Genomic DNA, 25292 nt, shown 5'->3' on the forward strand with positions numbered 1-25292 from the left:
CTCCAATGATCCAGGATATGTAGTTCTTTCCCTTGTCAAATTAAGAAGGACATTGAGACACTTGAATGTGTCCAGAGAAGGGCAACAAGGCTGGGGAGAGGCCTTGAGCACAAGCCCTATGAGAGGCTGAGGGAGCTGGGATTGTTTAGCCTGGAGGAGGATCAGAGGTGACCTCATTGCTCTCTACAACTACCTGAAAGTTGGTTGTAGCCAGGAAGAGGATGGTCTATTCTCTCTTGCAACCAGCACCAGAACAAGGGGACACAGTCTCAAGCTGCGCCAGGGGAAGTTTAGACTCGAGGTGAGGAGAAAGTTCTTCACTGAGAGAGTCATTAGTCATTGGAATGTGCTGCCCAGGGAGGTGGTGGAGTCACCATCCCTGGAGGTGTTCAGGAGGAGATTGGACGTGGCACTTGGTGCCATGGTCTAGTCATGAGGTCTGTGGTGACAGGTTGGACTCGATGATCTTTGAGGTCTCTTCCAACCTTAGCGATACTGTGATACTGTGCTATTGTGAAATCTATGTTATGTGCCTAGAAAATTTAGGACATGAAGTCAGAAGTCTTAACTCTAAGAGAAGCTGGGAACCTTTGGTGCACTTCGCTGGTTCCTTCAGGCCCTGACTGACTATACCCCATGAAGAGTATTTTTTTTTATTAGAGATCATTGTAGTCTACTCAATATAGTGATGCTTTATAGTAAAAAAATCTGATTCATGAGATTAGCAATCAAGCAAGTACTTTGTTGGCTGTCAGTCAACCAGTTTTGACAGAGAGAGGGGATTTGCTGTACGCATATGGTTGTTTAAAGCATTTGAGATAATGAAGGGAATCATAGAATTGTTAAGGTTGGAAGAGACCTTTGCAATCGTTGTCCACCTGCTCACCTTAAGCTTTCAATCCCACCTCTACTGCCAAACCACTGTTGCTAAACCATGCCCCTGAGTGCCACATCCACACATCTTTTAAATACTTCTAGGGAAGGTGACTCCACCACTTCCCTGAGCAGCCTGTTTCAATGCTTAACAACACCTTCTGTGAGAAAATTTTTCCTAATACCCAACCTGAACCTCCCCTGGCACAACTGGGGATCTTTTCCTCTTGTCCTGTTGCTAGGTGCACGTGAGAATAGAATGGCCTTTTCTGAATCCTGTCAGTGTAATATTTTGCTGTGGCAACTGTTTAACTTTTTAGGAGATGAATTTATTGAATTGTACCCTACTTGAGACTACCTGGGGTATAACGTGCACTCCTATTTAATAAGTTTCAGTATTTAGGGTGTATTCAAAGATGATGTAATATTTAAACCTCTAATTTAGATAAGTGCTGAGCTGCAATAAGATATGGGCAAACTTGTAAATATGTTATGCTGACTGTGTATCTGTAGGAAGAAGGAAAAACTGAAATGACCTGGAAATTTAACATGCAGTTATCCACCAAGGCCTCCAAAGCAGGTTGCTTATAATAATTTTCTAGTAGCTTTGGAAGGAGGCAGAATATATGTTTTTTGTTTTCTTCATCTTTCTTCATGCAATATGTTGAATTATTTGGTTTTGTAGTTGAGACAGAAATTATCAAAAAATAGCTAAATATTGAAAATACCTCCTGGAGTCAATATGTGTGATGGAGGCATTAGTGTTGGAGTGTAGATAGAAGTGTCTGGAGCAAGGGATGGTGTTCTGCCTACTGGTGAGAGTATTTTAGCTACATATTAGCTAAAATAGATATATTATATATATATATAAATAATAGCCATATATTATTGTAATTCTCTCTATATATAATATATATATATATAAATAGCTATATATTATAGTAATTCTCAGAAGAATTACTTTCTACTTAGGCACCAATATATCAGCCAGATACATGGATGCTGAGAGAATTTAAGCTGACAGAAATTGTTTTGATGGATTTATCACTTCTACAAAGCAAACACTATTAAAAGTGAAAAATATGCATAGCATTATGAGGAATGTCATATTTAAAATGAAATATGCATTAAAACTAAACAAATATATTAAAATTCAACAGTATGTATATTAAAAAACATTAAGATGCATGAATCACAAATTCGGGTTTTGATCCTATTGGTGAGGTTTTGATCCTATTGGTGAGGCCCTGGAATGGGTTGTCCAGGGAGGTGGTTGGGGCCCCATCCCTGGAGGTGTTTAAGACCAGGCTGGATGAGGCTCTGGCCAGCCTGATCTAGTGTGGGGTGTCCCTGCCCATGGCATGGGGGTTGCAACTAGATGATCCTTGTGGTCCCTTCCAACCCTGACTGATACTATGATACTATGATACATTTAGGAAACAGGTTCTTATGGAAAACTTGACTTCTGCTTTATACATGACATGCCTCTTGTTCCACTAGTAAAACATATTCAGCTCTTCTCCTGAACTCAGCATCATCCAAATGTTGCTGTTGTGCTCTCAGAGTCATACTTAAGGTTTGTCAGTGGTCCTCACTCTGTTTCATCTGTATAGATTAAATTTTGTTGTCTCAGGGAAACCATTCTCCACTCATCTGTCTGGCTGGCTGGTAGTAACTGAACAAAATGCTGATCTGGAGACATCTACTTTTCAAGTTTTTATGCTATTTTAGTAATAATGCCATCACTGAGAAAACTCTTTCTGCTTTTAATCTCCTCTATACTGTTTCTTCCCTCAGTGAGCAGTATATCAAAGCAGTTGTATACTCTGCAGAAAGTATAAAGATGCAATTGTCAGTTTAGACAAAAGTTAGTTTTCAATCTCATGGGAAAAAAACTTATGGAAGTACTAGAGCTGCCACAAGCAGCTAATTGGAAAGCTTTTCCTCCTAGGTATGCAGGTACACTAGTGATTGGAGAAAACTGTTCATAGGGAAGAACAATGATGCAATTGAATGAAATTTTTTCCTGTCCTAAAGGTGTCACATCACCTTAAGCCTGGTTTAATCCTCCTAGTGAAGCTCTAATTTTAATGCTAATAAGTTGGAGAAGATTTTTAAACAGCACACAGAATGTAAGTGTGTTGTGATCTGTATGCAGAAAATCCAGTTTTACGTGGTTGTGATGTCACCTATCTCTGTGCATAGATTTGCCTGCTTACTTTTTGCCACAGATATACTGTTGCAGTGAATTGTAGGAGAGGATGATACTGCAACAGGAGAGGAGGAAGGAAAGCCAGCACTCAGGACAATCACAGAATCACAGTTGGTTGGACCTCAAAGCCCATCCAGTCCAACCCTTGACCCAGCACTGAAGGGTTGAGTCTAAACCATGTCTTTCAGCACCAGGTCCACATACCACTTGAACACCCCACCACTGCCCTGGACAGACTATTCCAATGTTTGAGAACCCTTTCAGTGAAGAAGTATTTCCTAATATCCATCCTGAACCTCCTCTGGCGCAGCTTGCAACCATTTCCTCTAGTCCTGTCACTTGACACCAAGAAAAAGAGGCTGGCCCTCTCCTCACTCCAGCCTCCCTTAATACTTGTAGAAAGCAGTGAGGTCTCCCCTCAGCTTCCTCCAGACTGAACCCCATCTCCCTTACATGCTCCTCATAGGTCATGTGCTCTAAGTCCTTCATGAGCCTGGTTGCCCTTCTCTGGACATGCTCCAGAACCTCAACGTCCTTCCTATAGTGAAGGACCCAGAACTGAACACAATACTCAGTGCTGAGTACATGGGGACAATCATCTCCCTGCTCCCATTGGCCGCCGTGTTTCTAATACAAGCCAGGTTGCAATTGGCTTGCTTGGCCACCTGGGCACACTGCTGACTCATATGCAGTTGACTGTCAACCAACATTCCCAGGTGTCTCTTCAAGTTGCAGCTTTCCAACCACACATCCCCAAGTCTGTAGCTTGCCATGGGGTTGTTCCGATGCAGGTGAAGGACCTTGAACTTGGCCTTGTTATGCTTCATATAATTAGCCTTGGCCCATCAGTCTAACCTGGGGGGTTTTAACAATTCAGTATTTTGGAACTAGTTGACCATGTGGTTTAAAATGGCATCATGCTTTCCTTAATATGGGCTTAGAACTCATTAATTTTGTTGCCCTCCTTATTAAGATTTATTTTTTATAGAGTAGTTTGCTACAGAGTTGACTTCAGTGAGAGTGACCTATAATTTCCAATGGGGAGATTGATCAGTAGGAACAGATTTCCTTTCTGTCCCCCTAGTAAAAGCCACCGTGGAATCAAAGTATGGCAAATGGAACACACTTGTGAATTATTCTTGTAAAAGTAGAGAGTGAAGGATTTATTTTCAGATATTATCTTCTGTGCTGCTACTTTAATTATAACCTAAGATTCTGCAAAATATTATTAATGATACAACATAATTCTATCTTAGGTCTTGGTTAGTTAGCAAATCACAGCTGAACCTTGATCATTAATTGAATATGTTTTAAATTTCACCTCATCTTACCCCATGTCACAGTGGTGTGAGGTTCTTTAATCAGTTTCTTGAGGTGGTTCTCCTCTTGATTATTGATTTGTTGAAGTCAGCACAAACCATGCAGCTGTGCTTTTGGCCAGCTAAGTTAGGACTCTTAGGAAGTTAACAAATCATTGAAAGCTGCTTCCAGCTATATTGTGTTTGTCGCTACTACTGAGCCTATCTGTTTCTGGAAACCATTAAACATATTGGCTAAGATAAAAAGAACCCAGTGAAACGGCAACTCACTAAACAAAGCAGCCTTGTTTAATTTTCCTATTAATTTGTATTACTTAAGCAATTTGAGAATTGATAACAAATTGTTTAAATGATTTATGGCTTGAAAAAGAAGACCAACACTTTCCTCCTTGAAAATGGAAATTGGCTTGTCAGACATTGAGATGAAGGATGATCAATCAATAGGATTTTAATAAGGAGAAGGTTTAAAATTGACTGAAGGTGGCTTTTGTTTAAAGGTGATTTGGTATGTGCAAATTACTAAGCTCTCCCTGGAGAGGATTTTCAAAGACAATGATGGGCACTGATTTTGCTTTGTTTATTCCGTTCTCTTTCTGTTCCCCTTGCCAGGGATGTCAGTACTTACCTCTTCATTGTGTCTTTGAAATGTCTCCACCTGCTTTTAAGGTGCTGTGAATCATTCTACTTATTTACATTTGCAGCTATTAGTTTTGACTGTTATTTTTCTCTGGTGAGCATGCTGTGTGGATCAATTTACTTTCTGCATAAGTTCATATTAGGCATAGGGACTAGCTGTTCTCATTGGTTTTAGAAAGACAAATTACAAAAGTATATGCACACAATGCAAGAACAGAGTTGACTGGGAAGTCCTATTAGAATCCTACCTTTTGGTTTCCTGTCAAAAAATCTAAATAATGAGCTTAGTGGTAGAAAACTGGCAATTACAGTCACCTGGATTGGCTTGTTTTCTCCATTAGTGAATTCTGTATTGGACTTCCTGAAAGTGAGGTAACTAAAGTTAGATTGAAAAAGCTCCATTCTTTGTGCAGTAGGTTTACAAATTGGAGATCATGCCAAATGTGTTAAAAGAGTAAGCAGTAAATAGCACACCTACACAAATACTGGTTGTAGAATCATAGAATGGTTTGTGTTAAAAGGGACCTCTGAAGGTCATCTAGTCTAATCCCCCCTAGTTCAGGTTGCTCAGAGCTTTGTTGAGCCTGATCTTGAATATTTACCAGGATGGAACCTCAACCACCTCTCTGGGTACCCTGTTCAAGTGTTCCACCATCCTCATGGTAAAGAACTTTCTCCTAACGTCTACTCTTCTCTATTCAAGCCATTGTTTCTCATTCTATTGCTGCAGGCCTTTGGAAAGGTCCTCTCCAGCCTTCTTGCAGGTCCCTCTCAGGTACTGGAAGGTTGCTATTAGGTCTTCCTGCAGCCTTCTCTTCTCCAGGCTGAACAACCCCAGCTCCCTGAGCTTCTTGTCATAGGGGAGGTTTTCCAGCCCCCTGGTCTTCTTTGAGGCTTCCTTTCAATATTTTTTTCTCCACTTGGGTTTCTTACCCTGATTCCAATCGGTTTTCTTAGCTCTTCTTATCACTTATTCTTTCCAAAGCTTTCTCACAGCTTCATGTTCCTATCTCACTTTTGTGGCCAATCTTAGTTTTATGTTTTTTTCCTCCCCTCAGTACTCTGTAAGCAAATGCATAATGATACCTCGATTCCAGTAGATGTTCTAATTGTGTGCAGAGACTGCTTTTTAGAGGTTATAAGAGGACACATTGCTCCCAACAGGAGCACAGTTCAAGTTTCTTCCCCAGAGTGGAGTTTATCAAAAGCTTTTAAGTGAAAAAATTGCCACTTCCATGCACTCATTTTGTTCCTTGTGTATTAACACACACACACACAAACACAAAATATTATTTCTTTTCTTCACTGAAATTGTTAGGACCAGGATGGTCATAATTTTAATGTGTTTTTCATGTCTTTGGCTTTGTCTATAAAGCTACTATGAAACTGCAAATTTGGTAGTCTTAAGAAACCAAAATATAGTTGAGTCAGGGTAGTAATGCAGACCTCACTACAAGCCCTAAATATGATTAATTAGTATTTTGCTTGTGAATTTTGTGTGTGATTAGAATCATATTGTACCTACAGTCTCTGCAGGAGAAGTTTCAAATGCTTCTGAATACATGAAGAAGTTCAACATCTCTTGAGCAAGCTGGGGTATCAATGCTGATGGCTTTCCAATTAAAAACCTATGTTGTATTCTTCTATTGTACAGCAAGTTTCACCAGATTTATAGATTCATAGAATATCAGGTTGGAAGGGACCTCAAAGATCATCTAGTGCAACTTTTCAGGGTCAGAATATAGTTTAAATGAGAGGGCCCAGCACCCTGTCAAGATGGGCCTTGAAACTGTCTACACTCAGTAGCTTTTCGGTGCTATGATTTCAGTGCAGGTATTGACATGTCAGCTTTCCTGAAAGAAAGTTAGGCCCAATTAAAAATAAACAGATCTCTGAATGGATGAGAAAAGGCTGAGAGCTTGAATTCTTAGCAGGGATGTTAGTTCTTGATAGGGAACTATCACAGACCCTTTTACAGCTAGTTCTGACCTATGGAAAGGTTCTGCTTAATGTGGTTGACTGTTGAAGCCAATGTAACCAGGGCAGAAAGGACAATGTTCATTCAGAGTTTAAAACTAGAAGGTAGAATTAGCTGATCTAATCTGACCTTCTACAGTTCTTTGGGCTGCTGTGTTTCACAGAGGTATTGATCTGTTCAGCCTAGCAGCCTTTCCTTGGTTATAATCTATCTTCAAGTCAAAAACTAATATTTTTCTGACAAACAAAAATGGCAAGCGCACTGTTTCACCAGGTAGCTTGATGCGAAGTTAGATGGATTCCTTGATAAATTCATTGATTTCTTCTTGAATTCCCCTAGCTTGAATATCTTCCAACAAGCAGCTATTAATATGCCTTCTAGTGTTGCAGTAAATGTGCGTTTCTCACAAAGAATACTTGATTTTCATGGACGTTCCATACTAGGAACATTGACTGTTACTTACCAAAGGGGTATCACAAAATTGCAAAAGCCAGGTGTTAGACCAAACTGAGAGAGCTACTGGAATACAGTAGAACAGAATGAAAGAAAAGGAAAAAAAACCCAAACAGACCCAAACCAAACAAAAAACCCCAAACAAACTAAACAAAAAAATCAAACCAACAAAAGCACCCCCCCCCCCCCCAAAAACCCAAACCAGCACAACCAACCAACCAGCCCAAAAGCAAAAGGCTACATTACTTTGTTTGTTTGTGGTTTGTTTTTTTTCAACTGAAAAAATTAATCCCTGAGCAAGGAAGTAACAGCTAGAAAAACTTCTAGGCTTAAACTCAATTAAAAATAAACCAGAAAAGCACCCCCTCTACCTCCCACCCCAATATAATCTTACAAAACAAACAAACCAGCTCAGAAAAGATAATTTCTTCTAGATTTGCTAGTTTAGAATAGAATAGAATAAACCAGGTTGGAAGAGACCTTCAAGATCATCGCGTCCAACCTATAATCCAACACCACCTAATCAACTAACCCATGTAACCAAGCACCCTGTCAAGTCTCCTCCCGAACACCTCCAGTGACGGCGACTCCACCACCTCCCTGGGCAGCCCATTCCAATGGGCAATCACTCTCTCTGTGTAAAACTTCCTCCTGACCTCCAGCCTAAACTTCCCCTGGCGCAGCCTGAGACTCAATAAAAGACAAGCATTTGTAAAGTCAGAACTAGATGACTGTTTGCTGCTCATGCATTCATGCAAGTAGAATCTCTATTAATTTTCGACACCCTAACTTTCTCATGCTGCAAATATTTTCAAAGTAATCAAGAAACAGTGAAGAGTTTGTGTCCATTAGTAACATCTTCTCGTGATTATGTTCGTGTAAGATTTACTTAAATGTGCGCAGCTCACAGGCATAACTCAAGAGTTACTGATTTGCCCTCCAAACCCATCATCCAAATGAAGGGTGTACATTTAATAAACAGTGTGACCGTTTTAGGCTGTGCCTTTAAGAAAGGGACAGTTGCTGGAACACTCTGGCTGAATGTTTTGGTGTAGAATGAAAAACAAAGATAAAGTCTAAATGAATTTCCTTGGTAGATTGGTAGAATGCAACTTTTAGTGCAGTTTGAGTCTCTGTCTCAGTGTCAGTCTGTTCTGTCTTTTCAGCCTGTCTGCTTCTGGGCAACAGTTGCGGGAGCTAACCTTGAGAGATAACAGATAAGGAAAAAACTAATCCTTGCATGTGCTTTAAGCTAACAGAATTTCTTCCTTAATAATTAACCTTTTCTCTCTCTCTAACCCTTTTTGGGAAAAAAGGGAGGTAGGGGGAGAGAGGGAGTACAGGGTGGGGGAATCCTCCTCTGGCTGGAGGAGGTAGTTTTGTTCTGTATTACTTTCTTTGCTATGTATTTCTGTATATATTGTAAATATTGTATATTGTGTATATAGTCACTGCATTTCATCCTGCCTGTAAATATAGCTCATATTTCATCTTTGCTTCTCCGACTGAGTTAGCTGTGGTTTGTTTGTGGGAGAGGGAGAACTGAACTTTCTCTCACCACCACAAACAGACACTGTGACACTGAGAATGTCTGTGAAAACAGTTAACTCTGTCAAAACCACAAATAATTTTACTACTTGTCTGAAAGAGGCAGAAATTTGCTGGGATTATTTTGTTTTTTGGTGGTGTTTGTTAAGTTTGTTTTGTTTGTTTTTTGTTGTTGTTGTTTTTAAATCAGAAGTTTAAAACGAGTATATGGCATAATATTCTGTGAAAGGGTAGAAGCAAAGTCTCTTACCTTCTTACGGAAGATTAAGAGAAACCCATAAATAGGATATTATGACATGGTCGAGTGTGACACCTAGAGGCGACATGGTTAGAGTCCCTAAAGAGTAACAGCTGCAAGTTTTGCACAGCAGATTTAATTTTGAATTTAAGGAATGGAGCTGGCAGATTTTGAGCTATTCAGTATATTGATACAGATTTTTTAAGATTATTCATGTTTAGCACAGTTTTTGTGGCTTCCCTGACTACAGTCCTTAGCACTGACATGAAGAAAAATAATAGAAAAATACTGAGTAAGGCGGGGAGTGCTGAATGCTCTGCAGAAAAGCACTATGAGGAGCACAAGCCCTATGAGGAGAGGCTGAGGGAGCTGGGGTTGCTTACCTTGGAGAAGAGGAGGCTTAGGGGAGACCTTATTGCTGTCTACAACTACCTGAAGGGAGCTTGTAGACAGGCAGATGTTGGTCTCTTCTCCCAGGCAGCCAGCACCAGAACAAGAGGACACAGTCTCAGGCTGTGCCAGGGGAGGTTTAGGCTGGATGTTAGGAAGAAGTTCTATACAGAGAGAGTGATTGCCCATTGGAATGGGCTGCCCGGGGAGGTGGTGGAGTCGCTGTCATTGGAGGTGTTCAGGAGGAGACTTGATGGGGTACTTGGTGCCATGGTTTAGTTGTTTAGGTGGGTTGGATTGGTTGATGGGTTGGACATGATGATCTTGAAGGTCTCTTCCAACCTGGTCTGGTCTATTCTATTCTATTCTATTCTATTCTATTCTATTCTATTCTATTCTATTCTATTCTATTCTATTCTATTCTATTCTAGCCCCATACAGCTTATTGTATCCTAAAGTTCACAAAATCTAGTAACATTCTGGAGTGATTCAGGTCACATCTTTAAAGAATCCTTACAATACACTTGTATCTGTAGTAAAATACCTGCAGGTAAGTCAGGCTCTCAAAAAATGCAGAGCTAGATGTTTGTGGCCCATGAATTTATCTTAGAGAATAGAGATCAAGAACTTTAATGTGGATTATTTAGATCATGGATATTGCAAAACAGATGTACATGTAAGACAACCTACCACCCCTTCCTAAGTTCTCCTCTAAAAGTTAGGGGTGCAGCCATGCTATTGCATTCCATACAGGGGTTATATGTCCCACACAAGGGCATCCTAATATGGTGACTGGTCAGATCAGCAAGTTAGAAACTTAGAGCAGTTAACACAAATCTGTGGCACTGTATTCTCTAATGAGTATTGCCTGTGGTAAACTCATAACTCCAGAGCTCTTTTCAGGAGGCATTTGACTTAATCATCTTTGGCACACTTGTCATTAATATCTGAAGGAAAGAAAAAAACCCTTGGACATAAGTCAAAATGGGCAGAGTTCAGATGAGGAGGACTTTGAATTTTCTACCTGAGAAGGAAAATATTTTTCGTTTTTTAGAATTAGGATGGGTTTTATGGTGTCCTAGTGCTCACACAACTCAGAGGATACAGTTGTAGAGTTTGTAAAATGTCTTCTATAGATCTGGGAGAGTGAACTGAGACCCCTCTTAAAGATTTCTAACTTAACCAGACTGAAATTGAAGGTGGGTGGAAGACGTAGTGGACACATCACTTCACTGAATGTTGTTGATTCTAGGAATGTATGTGCCATGTGTATGTTATACTCTCCACACTCTATATGTAGAAATACAACATATACAGAATAGAAGTTAATATGCTCCTGAAACTTTTATTCATGGCACCTCATAAACAGAGAAAGATGCTTGGATGGGGCTGTCTGCTAGCAGAGGAATACCAGCTGGGTGATTCTGTTTGGCAGGCTGGTTTTCATACCCAGTGGCTAAGAAATTTATATCTTGTTCTTGTTTCTCTTTCTACTGAATACAAGGTATTGCATGTTTGTTTTGTCACCCTCTAACTGTTTAATGCTAGGAAACATGAACAAAGCAATTCCCGTATTTCATGGATAGCTCTGCCTCAGTTGCATAAAGGTCTTTGAGGCTAGTTGTATTTTTTCCCTAGAAAACAAAAAGGTGCTCACTCTTCAATCACTTATGTGAGCAGTTTACAAATTCCATGCAACTGCTGTGCCTCAAATAATTTTATCTGAATAAAAGTCTACTTAGACCCATATATTGATGCTCCAAGGTACCACAGTGACACTGTTATGTTAGTGATACCAATACTAACGATGATGATTGTTTATTCCTATGCTTTAGAGGTTTCTTCTCAGAAGTACTTAACCATATCTTTCAGAATGTCTAAACCATAAACAGCTGATAAATTATGATAATTTGGTGTGTACTTGAAGATGGGTTGCATGTGTGGGCTGGAAATAATAGCTGCACTGTTAAGTGAGAGGGAGGTCCTGAATTCATTGTAGCAAAGAGGAAGATGGTCAGAGCATGTTGGACACACTGGGGTGGAAAAGGCATTTTCCTAGAGTTTTTCCCTAGCATTTTTTTCCTTCACAGCAGCTCTCTGGGTAAGGCATGCTGCCAGCAGCTGAAGCTTGGAATCAGGATATATTTCCTCTTGTTTCCAAAGTCTAACTCCTGCAGTTAGGTTTGTGTAGGTGTCTCTGTCTACAGTCATCAGCTTACTCTTAAGTCTGTGGTTTCATTTGCCTTTCCAGTCCTAATCAATAGAACATGAGTGTATGCACTGCAGAAATCATCTAATGTTTGCCAAAACCAGCTCTTCAGGAATCCCTCCTCACCCCCATAGATTTGCATACTATGTATTCATTCCATTCTGTATCTGTGACGTGTTTCTGAGCAGTTTTAAATGCACAATAGCATCTTATATATATATATAAAAAAAAAGGATTAAATTATTCTTTCATAGTTCATTGATTTTTTGATAGAAAAAAATGGTACAACCATAAAAAGGAGTGTGAAATTATTTTAATAATTCCTATTTTACTGACATTTTAAAAGTATGTGGTCCTGTAGCTGCATAAATGTAAGAAAACATTTGAGTGTATGTCTGTGTGTGCTCACCCCCTCTCATGAGATTGCTTTGTTCTGCTGTCAAAGCCCACTTTGATTCATTGTGCCAACTACATGGATGATCTGTTCCCTGATGATGTTTCCAGATGATCTGTGTCACGTACAAAATATTTTCAGAGGCTTTCTTTATGTATTCATAAAAATTCTAGGTAGAAACCATTGCATTTAATAACTCTGAAAAGGGTGCTTTTTCTCCTGGTTACTCTATAAACTTGACTTTTACCTTGGTGCATAGCTCCTGCAAAAAGCCATCATTTTTACTCTGAATTTCTCTAAAGAGTATATAAGTTATATATGTTTTATTTTAACCTTGCAAGTCAATAAACATATTGCCACAGACTTCCTGATGATTGTAAAACTTTTTTAAGCCCATACATTCTTGGTCTTATGTTTCATAAATTATGAGGGTGGCATTAATCTTAATAGATCAAATATTCTAGTCCCTCTACATTGTACATCATACAATGTATGTGTAACTAACTTAACCCCAAATTTATCTGTGAAACTGCTATAATTCTATAAACTCAGAGCATTTTGAATGAGGGCAGGATTATGGCCAGTTCAACAAAGCAAAGACTGAGAGGTTTTCCATGGTTCCTCAAGTGAATACAGTATGATGTAGCAGAAGGGAATCAAATGTACATCCAGAAATGCTTTAGCTGAGGGTACAATTCAGGATGCTATAAATTTGTTAAGATCATGGCTTTCTATGTAACCCTTATCAACCTATAATCTCCTGATTGTTGCCTGTTTTTCAACAGCTGAGGAACAGTAATCCACACTTGCTTATCTCTCTTAATCACAGCCTCACAGTGCTAGAGCTCCCTGAGCCTTTAATTCCCTCTTAGAGGCGTAACAGAGTGGAAAGTAAACAAAGACGAATTTGCAACCTTCAACATTGCTAATTTGCTCTGATGTCAGAATATTTAAACAGGCAAGGACTTGGGAATTATTTGATCACTGCTGATTTTAATCTAATGCATGTGAAAAGGCTGAGTCTGGGAAGGTTGTGCAAAATGACAGGCGTCCCAAGAGAGGTTGACTGAAGGTTTCTTCTTTAAACAACAATAGCTCCATCATTTTCAAACTCCGAGTCCTGTGTGTTCCTACTGTGTGTTTTTGTAGCTGTTTGCATTTTTAATGAAACTTTTTGAATCAGTGTTCTTGAAAATTTCTCATTTGGTTCGCAGTTTATAGGTGTCTGAAACCTGATCTTTAGGCTTGTTACTGCATCTGTTCGCTGGGTAGTGAGTGGGAGAGATGAAGATTCCTATTTAAAAAGCTTTGTCTCTGGATTTTTGTATCATCATGACAGCCTAATGTATCCTGAATACTTTCATGTGTAAAGCTCAGTGTCTTTTTTAGAAGTGATTGATAACTTGATCTTCGAATTACTTTAAATTACACAGTTGACATTTATGCATGTATATATGTGTACATACTTGCTGGCTAGGAAAGGATCTTATCTCGTGTTGCACGTTCCGTGCACTTCATCTGCCCCAGAGGAGATGTGCTTACACATACATACATATTATCATATGCATATGTTCATCTCTACTCACAGCAGACAGCTATATGTTATGGAGATTTGATAAATATGCAAGGCAAGTTAGTGGTGTGTTTTTTTCTTCCTTTCTTCCCCCCCCCCCCCCCCCCCCCCCCCCCATTTTCTTCCATTCCCCTTCATGAGGTTTTAATTGTCTATTTAGTTCATGTGTAATCAGGTTTTGTTGTTGTTTACAAAATCGTTAATGCAGCATACCTATTATTATCAGGACAAATGTCTGATGCTCTCTTAATTAATATATATCATTCTGGTTATCTCTGTTCTGGCTGTATGACTTTTGTTTCTGAAGCATGTCTGATGATGATTTCTTTTCTTCTTAGTGTGTATCATTTGGGGTATTCCTGGGAGAGACGTGTCTGGGAAGCCAGCCTTTTACAGTCACTCTGCGTTGAGATTACAGCGCTGAGCTATTTGTGTTTCTCCTCATCCCTGTTTCTCTGTCTCTCACTCTCTCCAGCTGGTGTAAATGACTGCTCCTGCCTCCCAGAGCAAGATAACCTGCTCAGTCAGCTGGAGTCCCCTGCGGACAGCTGTCTCGCTTTTAGCTGATGGAAAACTGCAACTAAGCACTGAATGGAAGAGCGTGGAGCAGCAACCATACTAGCAGCAGCCGCTGCTGCAGCAGCAAGAGCGAGCAAGGACTCTATTGTTCCCTGGTGTTAAACAGTTTTTCCTTTTCAACTGCCATGCACAATAGTGGGAGAGAGGTTTCCAGTCCCCTTCTCCCCGTGAAAAAATTCTGAAGAGGGGAATATTTGAAGAAGGTTTCGTGGTCGTGCTGTGGGGTTTGAAGGCAGCAGCAGGCTGCTGGAGGCATGGGGTTGAGCGAGGGGAGCGCTGCTCTTTGCCGTGGTCGAGGGCTTTCCACCGTGCCAGCCCGGTGCGCGGGAGTAGTTGTGCTTCTGCTGCTGGCAACCTGGGACGCTCGGGCACAAAGTGAATTTCAAACTTCCTCGGTGTATTTGTGGAAGACCGGTAAGTCAGGATGCTGTGTTAACACAACAGCAGCCTATTTATTTTCAGTTTTCAGCAATAACCTTTTTTGTTTGCTTTGTGTATGTGCGGAGATAAAGTTAAATCTAAATTACTAATGTTTACTTACAGGATTATAGGAGGGGGAGAAAAAAAATAGGTCATCTTCTAGGATTCCACCATCCAAGCAAACATGGCAATTAAAAAATAACTCATTTGTGACTCTGGCACTGTTACTGGGATCTCTTCTGTATTTTCTGTGTTTTCTGAGGTTTTCAATTTTGTTTAGTAGCTCTGTGTTGTATGTAAATAGCAAAGGTCAGGGCATGAGTGCCTGTCCACAATAGGAAGGAACATTTGTTACAATTGGAGTCTCGAACGTAAACAGGGCTCCAAAAATATGGACTTTTCACAAGGAAAGATGTAATTCAGCATGCCTAATCTTTGTGCTCTGTGCTGACATGTAATATATTCAGTGTGGTAATTGATGGGGAGTTGGGTTTGTTAAATTTAGGTTTGTTGCACAGCATATAGGACATGTGAAAGCTAATGATGGATTAGGTGAAATAATCAAAGTGATGCCAGATCTCATAACCAAAGAGCCAAAGGCAAATAAGCTATGTGGATTCATCACCACACTAGATAGATCATTTCCTCTGCTTTGATACTAATGAGTTACGTGTCTGTTTTAAAGATTGCATAGTCAAAACAGTGTTCCAACCTTAACTTTGCATTGAAAAATCAGTGGGTAATTGTCCTGTGCCTAATAATATCTTACAGGAATTCAGAACTTTAGCAGTGATGAATATGTACATTTTAATTGTCTAATACAGTTTGAGTTCCTGTATAAGCAGTACCAATGTCTCCTTTAGGAAATTTAAAATCTGAAGCCAGGATATATTTCCCATTGGCTTTGGCAGTTGGCTTCCTTCCTTCTGTGTTACCAGGAGTAAACTAGTTTTGTTTAGAAACTGCTTTTCCATTAAAAGAAATGTAGCAGTAAGAAAGAGTGCGAATTAATCATTTGTCTGCAAAACAACTTTGCGAGGACAGTCTCTTTCCTGGATGGAGGGCCCCAGCCTTCTGCCACAGAAGCAGATCAATTTACAATTACAGTGATATCCTGAATTTTTTAAGAGGCTCCATCTATCCAGCAGCTCAGGGAGGAGATTAAAAGGAAATTCATTTAAAGAAGACGACAAGCTTTCCAATAACACTAGAAAGAGAAATCTGAAGAAGGGAAAATCCTTTGCAACTTTCACTTTTGACTGAAAGATAGGTCACACTATGACATTTGAACCATTGACAAATTCAAACTGCAGATTTCAGTTTCATTGCAGATTCTTAAGTGTTCAGCACACACTTCAAAAAAGTTCAAGTACATGCACAAGTTTATGCAAAAGCACAGGAATAGTGTAGCATTTTCATCAAGTGTGTTACATTTTCCCTGAGTTGCTAGGAATCAGTAGAATAAACACTCTAGAGTTTTATTCTGTCTCTGTTCAACAGATTGTATGTAAAAATGTTAAAATAGTAACACTGGTTGAGAGTAAGAACCACTCTAGTTCACTAACACTTACAAACATGCACTGTCAGCTTGCTATGGACTGAATCCTGCTTACTTTGCATATAGTGCATGTGCTCTGAAGTCATGTCAGTTAAACCATGGAGAAGGAAAGTGCATTGGCTTTTATTTTCTCCCCCTTTCCTCCTCCTGGGCTAAGATGGCTCTTAAGAAACTTTTGTTTAGAACAGATGTGATCTAATTAAGTTGCCTGATGAAGAGCTAGTTCTTCCTTTCAGTTTTTCTTCGGTGACCTCTCTCCTCTGTTTTGTCTGCAGTAAGGAATGGGAGAAGCATGTTCACTGTACAGTTTTTAATAGAATAACATTGGTGAGTGGATGATAACATGATGGAAAACAAGGCAGAGTGGCTGTTTTCAAACAATGAGTGGCATGATGTGTTGAATAGGGTAGTGCATCTGTATTGGGCCTCTAATTAAGTCTTTGCATTCTTTTTCTTTGCTGTTTATTGAGTTTCTTGGTCTTGTGGGAGATTCTAGAAGGTGAACTAAGAGAATCACTGGTTAGTGATCTGAAGGGGTATCTAGTGTGGGTTGAATAAAGTTCAGCTGAGATATCAGAGGGGATGATAAAACTGGGTAGTACTGAGCTTGTCCAGCTCAGATGGTGTTTTACTTTTCCTTCTGTGAAGGAAACAGGTCAGGGGAATGTGTGGCTAGGACTACATGTAGGAAATCAGCTTGATTATTTGCCTGTTGGGACCTGTTACATGCTAATTTTTTATTGAATTCAGTTTGACATCAACTTTTGTAAGTGCTGTTAATGACTTGCATGTGTCTCATTTTTATTTCTAAAGATTTGGGAAATAAAGTCTCAGATGTATGCAGTTCCGTGTCTTCTGTACTGGTTTACTGCATTGTGTGTTCTTAAGAATGTCCTTGACAGTGATCAGTAGGGATTAGGATGTTTGAGTTGTTGAGGCATTCTTTCTCCTACACAATAACAACTGTGATATCTGTTAGAGTTTCCTTATACTCTTTTGATTTAGAGATTGTATTTTGCTTTATGGGGTTAATTTATTTGTTTTGGGAATTGGACAGGAACATTCTTCTACTTCAAAGTTCAACTGTTTACTTCTAACTTACGAAAACCTTTCAGTGGTCACAACTGTTCCTGTCTATTTGGGTCACAGCACCCCCATCATAAGCTACAGACTTGGGCTTGTATGGTTGGAAAGCTGCAATTTGGAGAGGGGCCTGGGGGTATTGGTTGACAGCTGACTGAATCTGATTCAGCCGTGTGCCCAGGTGGCTAAGAAAGCCAGTGGCATCCTGGCTTGTGTTATAAACACTGTGGCTAGCAGAAACAGGGAGGTGATCCTCTCCTTGTACTCAGCACGGGTGAGGTCACACCTCAAGTACTGTTCATTTCTGGGCCACTCACTATAAGAAGGACACTGAGGTGCTGGAGCATGTCCAGAGAAGGGCAACAAGGCTGGTGAAGGGCCTGGAGCACATGACCTATGAGGAGCATCTGAGGGAGCTGGGGTTGTTCAGTCTAGAGAAGGCTGAGAGAAGACCTCATTGCTCTCTACAGCTACCTGTAGTGAGGTTGGAGCAAGGAGGGGGCAGCCGCTTCTCCTTGATGACAAGTGACAGGACTAGAGGAAATGGTTACAAGCTGCACCACTGTTCAGGCTGAAGAAATATTAGGAAATATTTATTCTCTGAAAGGGTTCTCAAATACCGGAATGGTCTGCCCAGGGCAGTGGTGGAGTCACCATGCATGGGGCATTAAAGCAGCATGTAGTCCTGGTGCTTAGGGATGTGGTTTAGTGTTGACCCTTCAGGCTTGGGTGAAAGTTGGACTGGATTATGTTTAAGGTATCTTCCAACCACATGTACTTTGTGATTCTGTGAGTACCATCCTCCTGTTTATTGCCATAAAAATTGGAGGTGTTTATAATACTCAAGTTGGAATGGGCTGCCCAGGGAGGTGGTGGAGTCACCATCACTGGAGGTGTTTAGGAAGGGACTGGATGGGGTGCTTGGTGCCATGGTTTAGTTGATTAGGTAGTGTTGGATGATAGTTTGGACTCAATGATCTCAAAGGTCTCTTCCAACCTGGTTTATTCTATTCTACTCTAAGTTGACCATTTGGGGGCCCCTTCTAATTTCCACCATCATCTGGTATGGAAGCTATCACTAAGAGTTTTCTACTTTGGCTTTGAAGTTTTGGCTTTTGTAACTTTTTCAATCTCTTGTGAGAATGAATATTTGCTGCAGCAATCACGGCATGCTTCACAGATCTTCAGTGTTTTGAATGGCATTTAGATGAACATTGTTGATCCTAGTTACTACACTTTAGGTTTCTCACCAGAACATTCCATAACATGCAGGTCTGGTGTGTGTCTCTTGTTTCAGATGGCAACTGGTACATTTTGTGTGGTAATGGGGAAAGCCATCTCATTTCTTTAGCTTAAATTAAAGCAAAGTCTCCCTCTGTGTGGAATACCTGGCTCTTCATGGCAGGGTCGTGAAACTCCCAGAGCTGAGTCATGGTATCTGTCTGCTGATCATTTGAAGTGAAGAAATATTTTTAGCAACTCACAGAAGAAAAATTGTGGTACTAGTGAGTGATGATTCACCCTCCTGATGTGAGGTGGATGCACACTGCCAAGTGCTGGACTTTGGAAGCTGAAGGAATTTTCAAATGACCTGTTTTGTCCATCAGTAATTGCCCTTCTGTGAGTCTACTAGTTTCATTTGCAATGAAGAGTTGCTTGATTCAGGTTCTACGCTTCTACAGTGAACTTCTGCGAGTTCCTGAAACACTTTGAAGATTGTACCTTAACTATTATGAAGCTTTACTGAATTGTTTTTATACACTTTTATACACACACTAACGCCTCTCCCCCCCCAAGCCTGTGTGTTCACAATTCAATTAAAAACCTGCTTGTGGTAACTTTGTTAAATGTTATTGTCCAATTTACTTTAAAAAATAAAGTGAAATTTTCATATTCAGGAGCAGTTTATAATCTTGTTTATATTGCCCACCACAGGCTAAGATTTTTGATTTACCCAAGGTTTGCAGTGAAAATTGCGAAGGATGCTGATTCCCACACAGGCTGCCATACTGTTGTTACTTTTCCAAAAGAAGACGACATGTTTTTCCTGGTCTGTCATTCCGTGATGCAGGCTATATATACACCATTTCTATGCACAACTAAGTGTAGGCACTTGCCACATCAGAACTCTTCTACTTCTTTCTAGCCTGTGCTTCATTTGTTTTCATTAAATCATCCCACACGGTGATCTGTGATGTGCTGTCAGCGTTGGATGTAATGCCTACCTACAGTTACTAATATAATTACTGAAGAGCTGCACAGAATCAGTAAGGTTCAATCACAGTGTAAAGTTGTTTCTACTGACAGTTGGAAGTAAGGCACATTACACTCTCAAAGTGTGGAAGATGCAACACTGGATTGATATCTCTGGAACAAAAAAAAGTCAGAAGAAAAAATCTGAGAGGCAGGGCTTTTGTCATCATTATCTATTGTAAAACCTATCGATCACATCTCAGTATAGATCAGTACAGCTCTGTTGAATTATTAGAGCTGTCTGCAATTATGCAATACCAAGGCTTGGTCTTCTGTATAACGATTGCAGTTGGATGTTTTCTCCTTCTTTTTAACAAAGGTACAACTCAAAATAGACTTTCTGTAGATAGCAGCCTCTTTTTTAAATGAAAAGAAGGAAATCTGTTTCCTGGAAGGGTCACTTCAGTAGCTGTATTTTTATGCTTATGATATGACTCACTATGTAAGAATTGGTCCTTGAATAATAACTTGCTTGGTGTTTGAGGCAGTGAATGGTCAGAGCAAAGGTCGTAGTATGGGTGTAGAAGGTGATGTGTATATTTGGGATAGTGGAAGCTCTGAGTGAAGTAAGTGTGCCAAGTGGTTTTCAGTTGAACCAGCAAGGTGTTGCAAGTTCTGCAGCACAAGAGCTCTCCTTAACTTCCTTCTGAGCTTTTCAGGCAGCAGCATCTCTATGTGATTTTTCCCTTGTTCCATTGCCTGGGGAATAGGACTGTACAAGAGCCTCTTACATCATCTGAAGAGCCTATAAACAAATACTTTAGCTATTTCAAGATGTTACTGTGGGGCCTTGTAACCAAAACATCGTCTTCATTGCTTGATATGAACCTGAGTCTCAACCCCTGATTTTTAAACTCTTGGTTTTCCACTTAACACATGAAGTAGAGCAAACACAACTTCTCTACCATCACATCCTTGTCACATTTCCCAATTTTTATGTGTTCCAAGGGCCAAATCTGTTTCTAAAAGAGTTTGGTGCCACAAGCGGAAGTGGGGAGACAAAGGTTTAACACTTAGTCTAACATTCCTCTTTTAACACCTTTGGTGGCTAACAAACATAAAATCACTGAACAAATATTTTATTTTCCCTATATATGCCTGTAGGACTGTCTTTATTTTCACAGGACTATGTGGTCCTGTCTCATATTAATGCCTGAGGAGGGCAGAAGTCCTTCTTAGTACTGACAGTCCAGCAGGCATTTCAAAATGTGCCTAAACACAGGCTGACAGGAGTGGTCATGGGGGAAGGAGAGAGGAAAGTAACCAGCTCTCTGATTAAAACACCTTTCAAGGGTTCTGGCAGCTTGTTTGTTGAAGCTGTTCCATCGTATAGCAGAAAATTCCCTATTTGTTTCAGGGTTTGAAAAAAATAAATGAAAAAGAAAAGAATAGAATTTTGGCAGTAATCACAACTTGAGAGTGGAGCCAGATAAGCCTGTGTCAGTAAGCAGAGAACTCCCGATTGAAAAGAGATTATGAAGAAATGATCTGAAGAGGCGGATTAGATGTGGAGACCTAGGGAAAATGCTAAATGAGAAAAGATGTTTTAACTTGGGGCCTGACTGTCAGGAAGGGAATTCACACGTGATGATGAAAGAGGACAAGGAGGACCTTTTCAAAGGAAAATAGAGCTCTAGGTGTGGTGTGGTGAGCTTGAGCTGCTACCTCTTTTAGGAGGGAGAAAGAGAAGTCAAGATTTTTAAATTGCCAGCGTAAAAGGTTTTTTTTGGCATCCATCTTTATGATTCTCAAGTCTTCAGTTACAGAATAGGATAAAAGGAATGTTAATAAAAGCTGCATTTCATCAGCTTTTCAAAGAATAAAAATTATTCATGCAAATATACTAAAGATGCTTTATAGCATCTTTTTAGCTGACTGATTTTAAATATAAATGATCCTCCAGGACTGAACATCTTTAAGTGTTGGTTATGTACACACTACATAAAGTCATATTAATCAAAGTTGGAATTTATCACTTCTATTGCATTCTGTAGTGTGCATCTAAGCAACCACACTGTTTTGTTTTCTGTCTCCCAGTTAAATGTGACTTTTATATAGCCAAATGAGTCTTGCCCATCTGCAACCTGAATAAGGAAATATTCATTTTCATTAGGCATATTCATCACTCTTGCTCTTTGCCCTCATTTATAAAATACCCCTTCAGATTTTCTTTTTTACTCTACAGAAATTGTGCAAGGCAAGTTTAAGTCTTTGATTTTAATACAAAAGGTTTTTAATGCAGCCTGGCAACAAAACATTTGGCAGAGATGCAGGAAATGGTTACTTCAAGGAAATTATTTATAAATGTGTTTTAGTAATCTGTCCTTATTTAATCAAATTAGAGTAAATATTGAAATGTTTGGAGAAAAAATTTGTGCTGCTGAAGTTTTGGGCTTTTTTTCCTCCTGCAGTTATTTTGCCATGTCTGAAACAGGAAAAGAGGAAGCAAGTGTGGCTGATAGAATCATAGAATCAATAAGGTTGGAAAAGACCTCGAAGATCATCAAGTCCAACCTGTCACCCTAGACCTCATGGCTACTAAAACCATGGCACCAAGTGCCACGTCCAATCCCCTCTTGAACACCTCCAGGGACAGTGACTCTACCACCTCCCTGGGCAGTCCATTCCAATGCCTAATACCTCTCTCTGTGAAGAACTTTCTCCTCACCTTGAGTCTAAACTTCTGATGCCGAATTTTATTACTCTATGTGGTTTGTGCTCCCTTCCATTGCTTCACATTCTCGAAAGCTATCTGTTTTGGGGCTTCACTTCCCCTATAAGCTTCTAGTTAGTATAACCAAGTAATATACTCTGGGCTAACGGTTGACTTCATTTGCATGACAGCACTTTGAAGCTGTCAGAAAAGTGGAAAATGTACTTGTGGCTGAGAATGTCTGGATTGTTTTTAGCAAGTGCCCTGGCGTGCTTATGCTGAGTGGATCAGCTGAATCCTTCAGCTTATAGGGATGCTGAAGGAAGAGGGGATCTCAAAAGTTATGGGATGTTTTATTCTGTAGGCTGACTGATCCAGCTGTGGATTGATTCAGTTCATTAAAATCTTATAGACAAGGATTTAACTTTACAGTGCTCAACTCCACTTGATGTTGCTGCTTTCTTTTATCTTGCTCATCTGTTCAGAGGTCAGCAATGTGTGTCTCTTACCATAATAAGTCTGGACTTAATAGAAAGCCCAATTCCCATAATAGAAAGGCCAGTATCCTCAAAAACAAGTAGTAATCGATTTTTTGGGGATAAAATTAACCATGGCAAAAACTACATTGCACATTAAACTACTTATTGTAGCTGAGAAAGTAATTTCTGGGCTTTAGAACAGTCCTTATATTTATTGTGGCTATTGAAGGCACTGTCCTGCATTCCCAACTTTTCTGGTATATGGCTGTCTTTTCTTGCATTCTTCCGTGTTCTGTCTTCTTTCCACAAAGAAGTCTTCTCAATGTAATGGGGCTGGGAGATCAATTTCTGGATGTATATCCAGTCAAAATATCTTTATTATTTTCCCAGCTTCCCTAGTCTAAGAGAAAAAGTGGTAGATTGCTTAGCTGGATAAAGGTATGGTCACACAGACCATCAGAAGTTGAAAGTCTAGTTGTTTTGTGTAGAGCCTTAGAGGAGGCAATGGACTGGCAGAGCCTACAGTTGGAGACAGCAGTAGCATTGACTTATGTTCATTGATTTATTATTTCCTTTTATGTCAATTTCTGTCTAGTGAGGCAGAAAAAATAATATGGAGTTACTAAAATAATTGAAAAATTGGATGAAAGAAACATATCCAGAAACTCTGAAAAACATTATTTGTTAGAAGTTTTACTACATTATCACAATTACAATAATTGTATTGGACATTAAATCTCAGACATAGAATGTCTTAGGTTGAAAGACACTTCAGAGATCATCTACTCCAACTTCCCCACCATGAGCAGGGATGCGTCATAATTAGAGTTGGCTGCTCGAGGTCTTATCCAACCTGGCCTTGAGCACCCACAGGGAGGAGGCATCCACAATCTCCCTGGGCAACCTATTGCAGAATCTCACCAGCCATGTACTACAGAACTTTTCTATGATCCAGTCTAAACCTACTGTCCCTCAGGTTAAAACCATCCCCCCTTGTCCTGTTGCTAGACACCCTTATGAAAAGTCCCTCTGAAGGCATCCTGTAGGATCCCTTCAGGTATTGGAAGGCTGCTATATCGTTTTCCCTGGGGTTGAGTCTTCTCTAGGCTGAACAACCCCAGCTCCCTCAACTTGTCCTCATAGCAGAGGTGTTTCAGCCCTTGGATCATTTTTGTGGCGTTCCTCTAGATGCACTCCAGCATCTCTGTGCCCTTCTTATGATGGGGACACCAGAAGTGGAGGCAGTATTCAAGGTGGGGGGTGTCACCACCAGTCAAAACAAAGTTGATGTAAGAGGTTTTGCTGCCACTAGCAGAAATCAATCTCCCCCAAAAATCCCATTATTTGCCACTTCCATGTGAATGCTGCACAGTCTTATACCAGTGTCTGGGATTTCACAGAAAACCCACCAGACATCTACTGTAGCAATCGGCACATTCCCAGCATCAATTAGCACCATGCATTTTGGTGTGGCTGGCATTCCCGAAAGTTGTCAGTAGATCACAGTAGCTGTTGTTTTTGGATTCACTTTCTGTATTTTATGAGTGTCACCAAGATTGTTTTGGTGGGTTCACGTCTGTGGAATAAAGAAGGAAAATCATAGAATCACAGAACGCACCGGGTTGGAAGTAACTCTGGAAGGTCATCTAGTCCAACCCCCCTGCTCAGTTATTTGTTGCTGGTGTGTTTGAATGGCTAGAGAGGAGTGGCAACAGATACAGCCATTGCTGACTGGCCAAAGTGGAGGTATCTTGTGCTGGAAACACAGGAAGCTTTTGAACATCCCAATACTGAGCAAGGGTTTTCCATATAGGTATTTTGAGATAGAGGGAGAGAGAGAAAAATAACTGGTCCATGCAGACTGTGTTGCATAAAGTGAGTCTGAGGATATTAATTGTTGGAAATGGTTTCTGATAATGTGATGACATCTGCTAATCCAATGAGAAATTTCTTAATGAGAGTTGTTACTACTTTCTACCTCCTGTATTATGCAAAATGAAATGTTTATATTAGTGAGCAATAATATAACTCTCCTTATGAGTGCTGGGGAATAGCTGTTTTACCACTAAGCCATTAGAGAAATAAAGAATAGAACAGAGATTGTTTCATAATGACTTGTGTACGTACAGTACCTAGCACAACTGAATTCTCTTCGGTTGTTGGTGTTCCTGTGCACCACAGCTTTATACAAAGTCACATAATTAAGACTTATTACAGATGCTGCTTACAAAGATATGGAAATATTAATGTAAAAGGTTAGTCAAATAATTTCAAGGGCCAAAAATAGTTTAAATTGTTGGTATTAAGATGCCATACTGGAGGATAATAGAGGAGAAAATTGTTTTCATAGGAAGAGAGTGTTCTCTAAAAAATTGGGAGTGGGGTTGTGTTCCATAATGTAGGGTTGGGAGAAAATGGCTTCAGTAGTAAAAGAAAGGCTTTTG

At 39.9% G+C, this 25292-nt stretch overlaps 1 protein-coding gene across 1 annotated transcript in view; it reads left to right on the forward strand.

The window, feature by feature from the left end:
* Positions 1 to 25292, forward strand: part of THSD7A (thrombospondin type 1 domain containing 7A) — a 307882-nt gene that overhangs the window by 77193 nt on the left and 205397 nt on the right. The window contains exon 5 of the mRNA XM_068152522.1: positions 14299 to 14816. Within this exon, the coding sequence (XP_068008623.1) occupies positions 14657 to 14816 (160 nt within the window). The 5' untranslated portion in view covers positions 14299 to 14656. The remainder of the gene's footprint in view (positions 1 to 14298; positions 14817 to 25292) is intronic.

This window comes from Melanerpes formicivorus, unplaced genomic scaffold (genome assembly GCF_026170545.1).
Source record: "Melanerpes formicivorus ecotype bairdi unplaced genomic scaffold, bMelFor1.0.p_v2 SCAF_23, whole genome shotgun sequence".
Classification (NCBI taxonomy): Eukaryota; Metazoa; Chordata; class Aves; order Piciformes; family Picidae; genus Melanerpes; species Melanerpes formicivorus.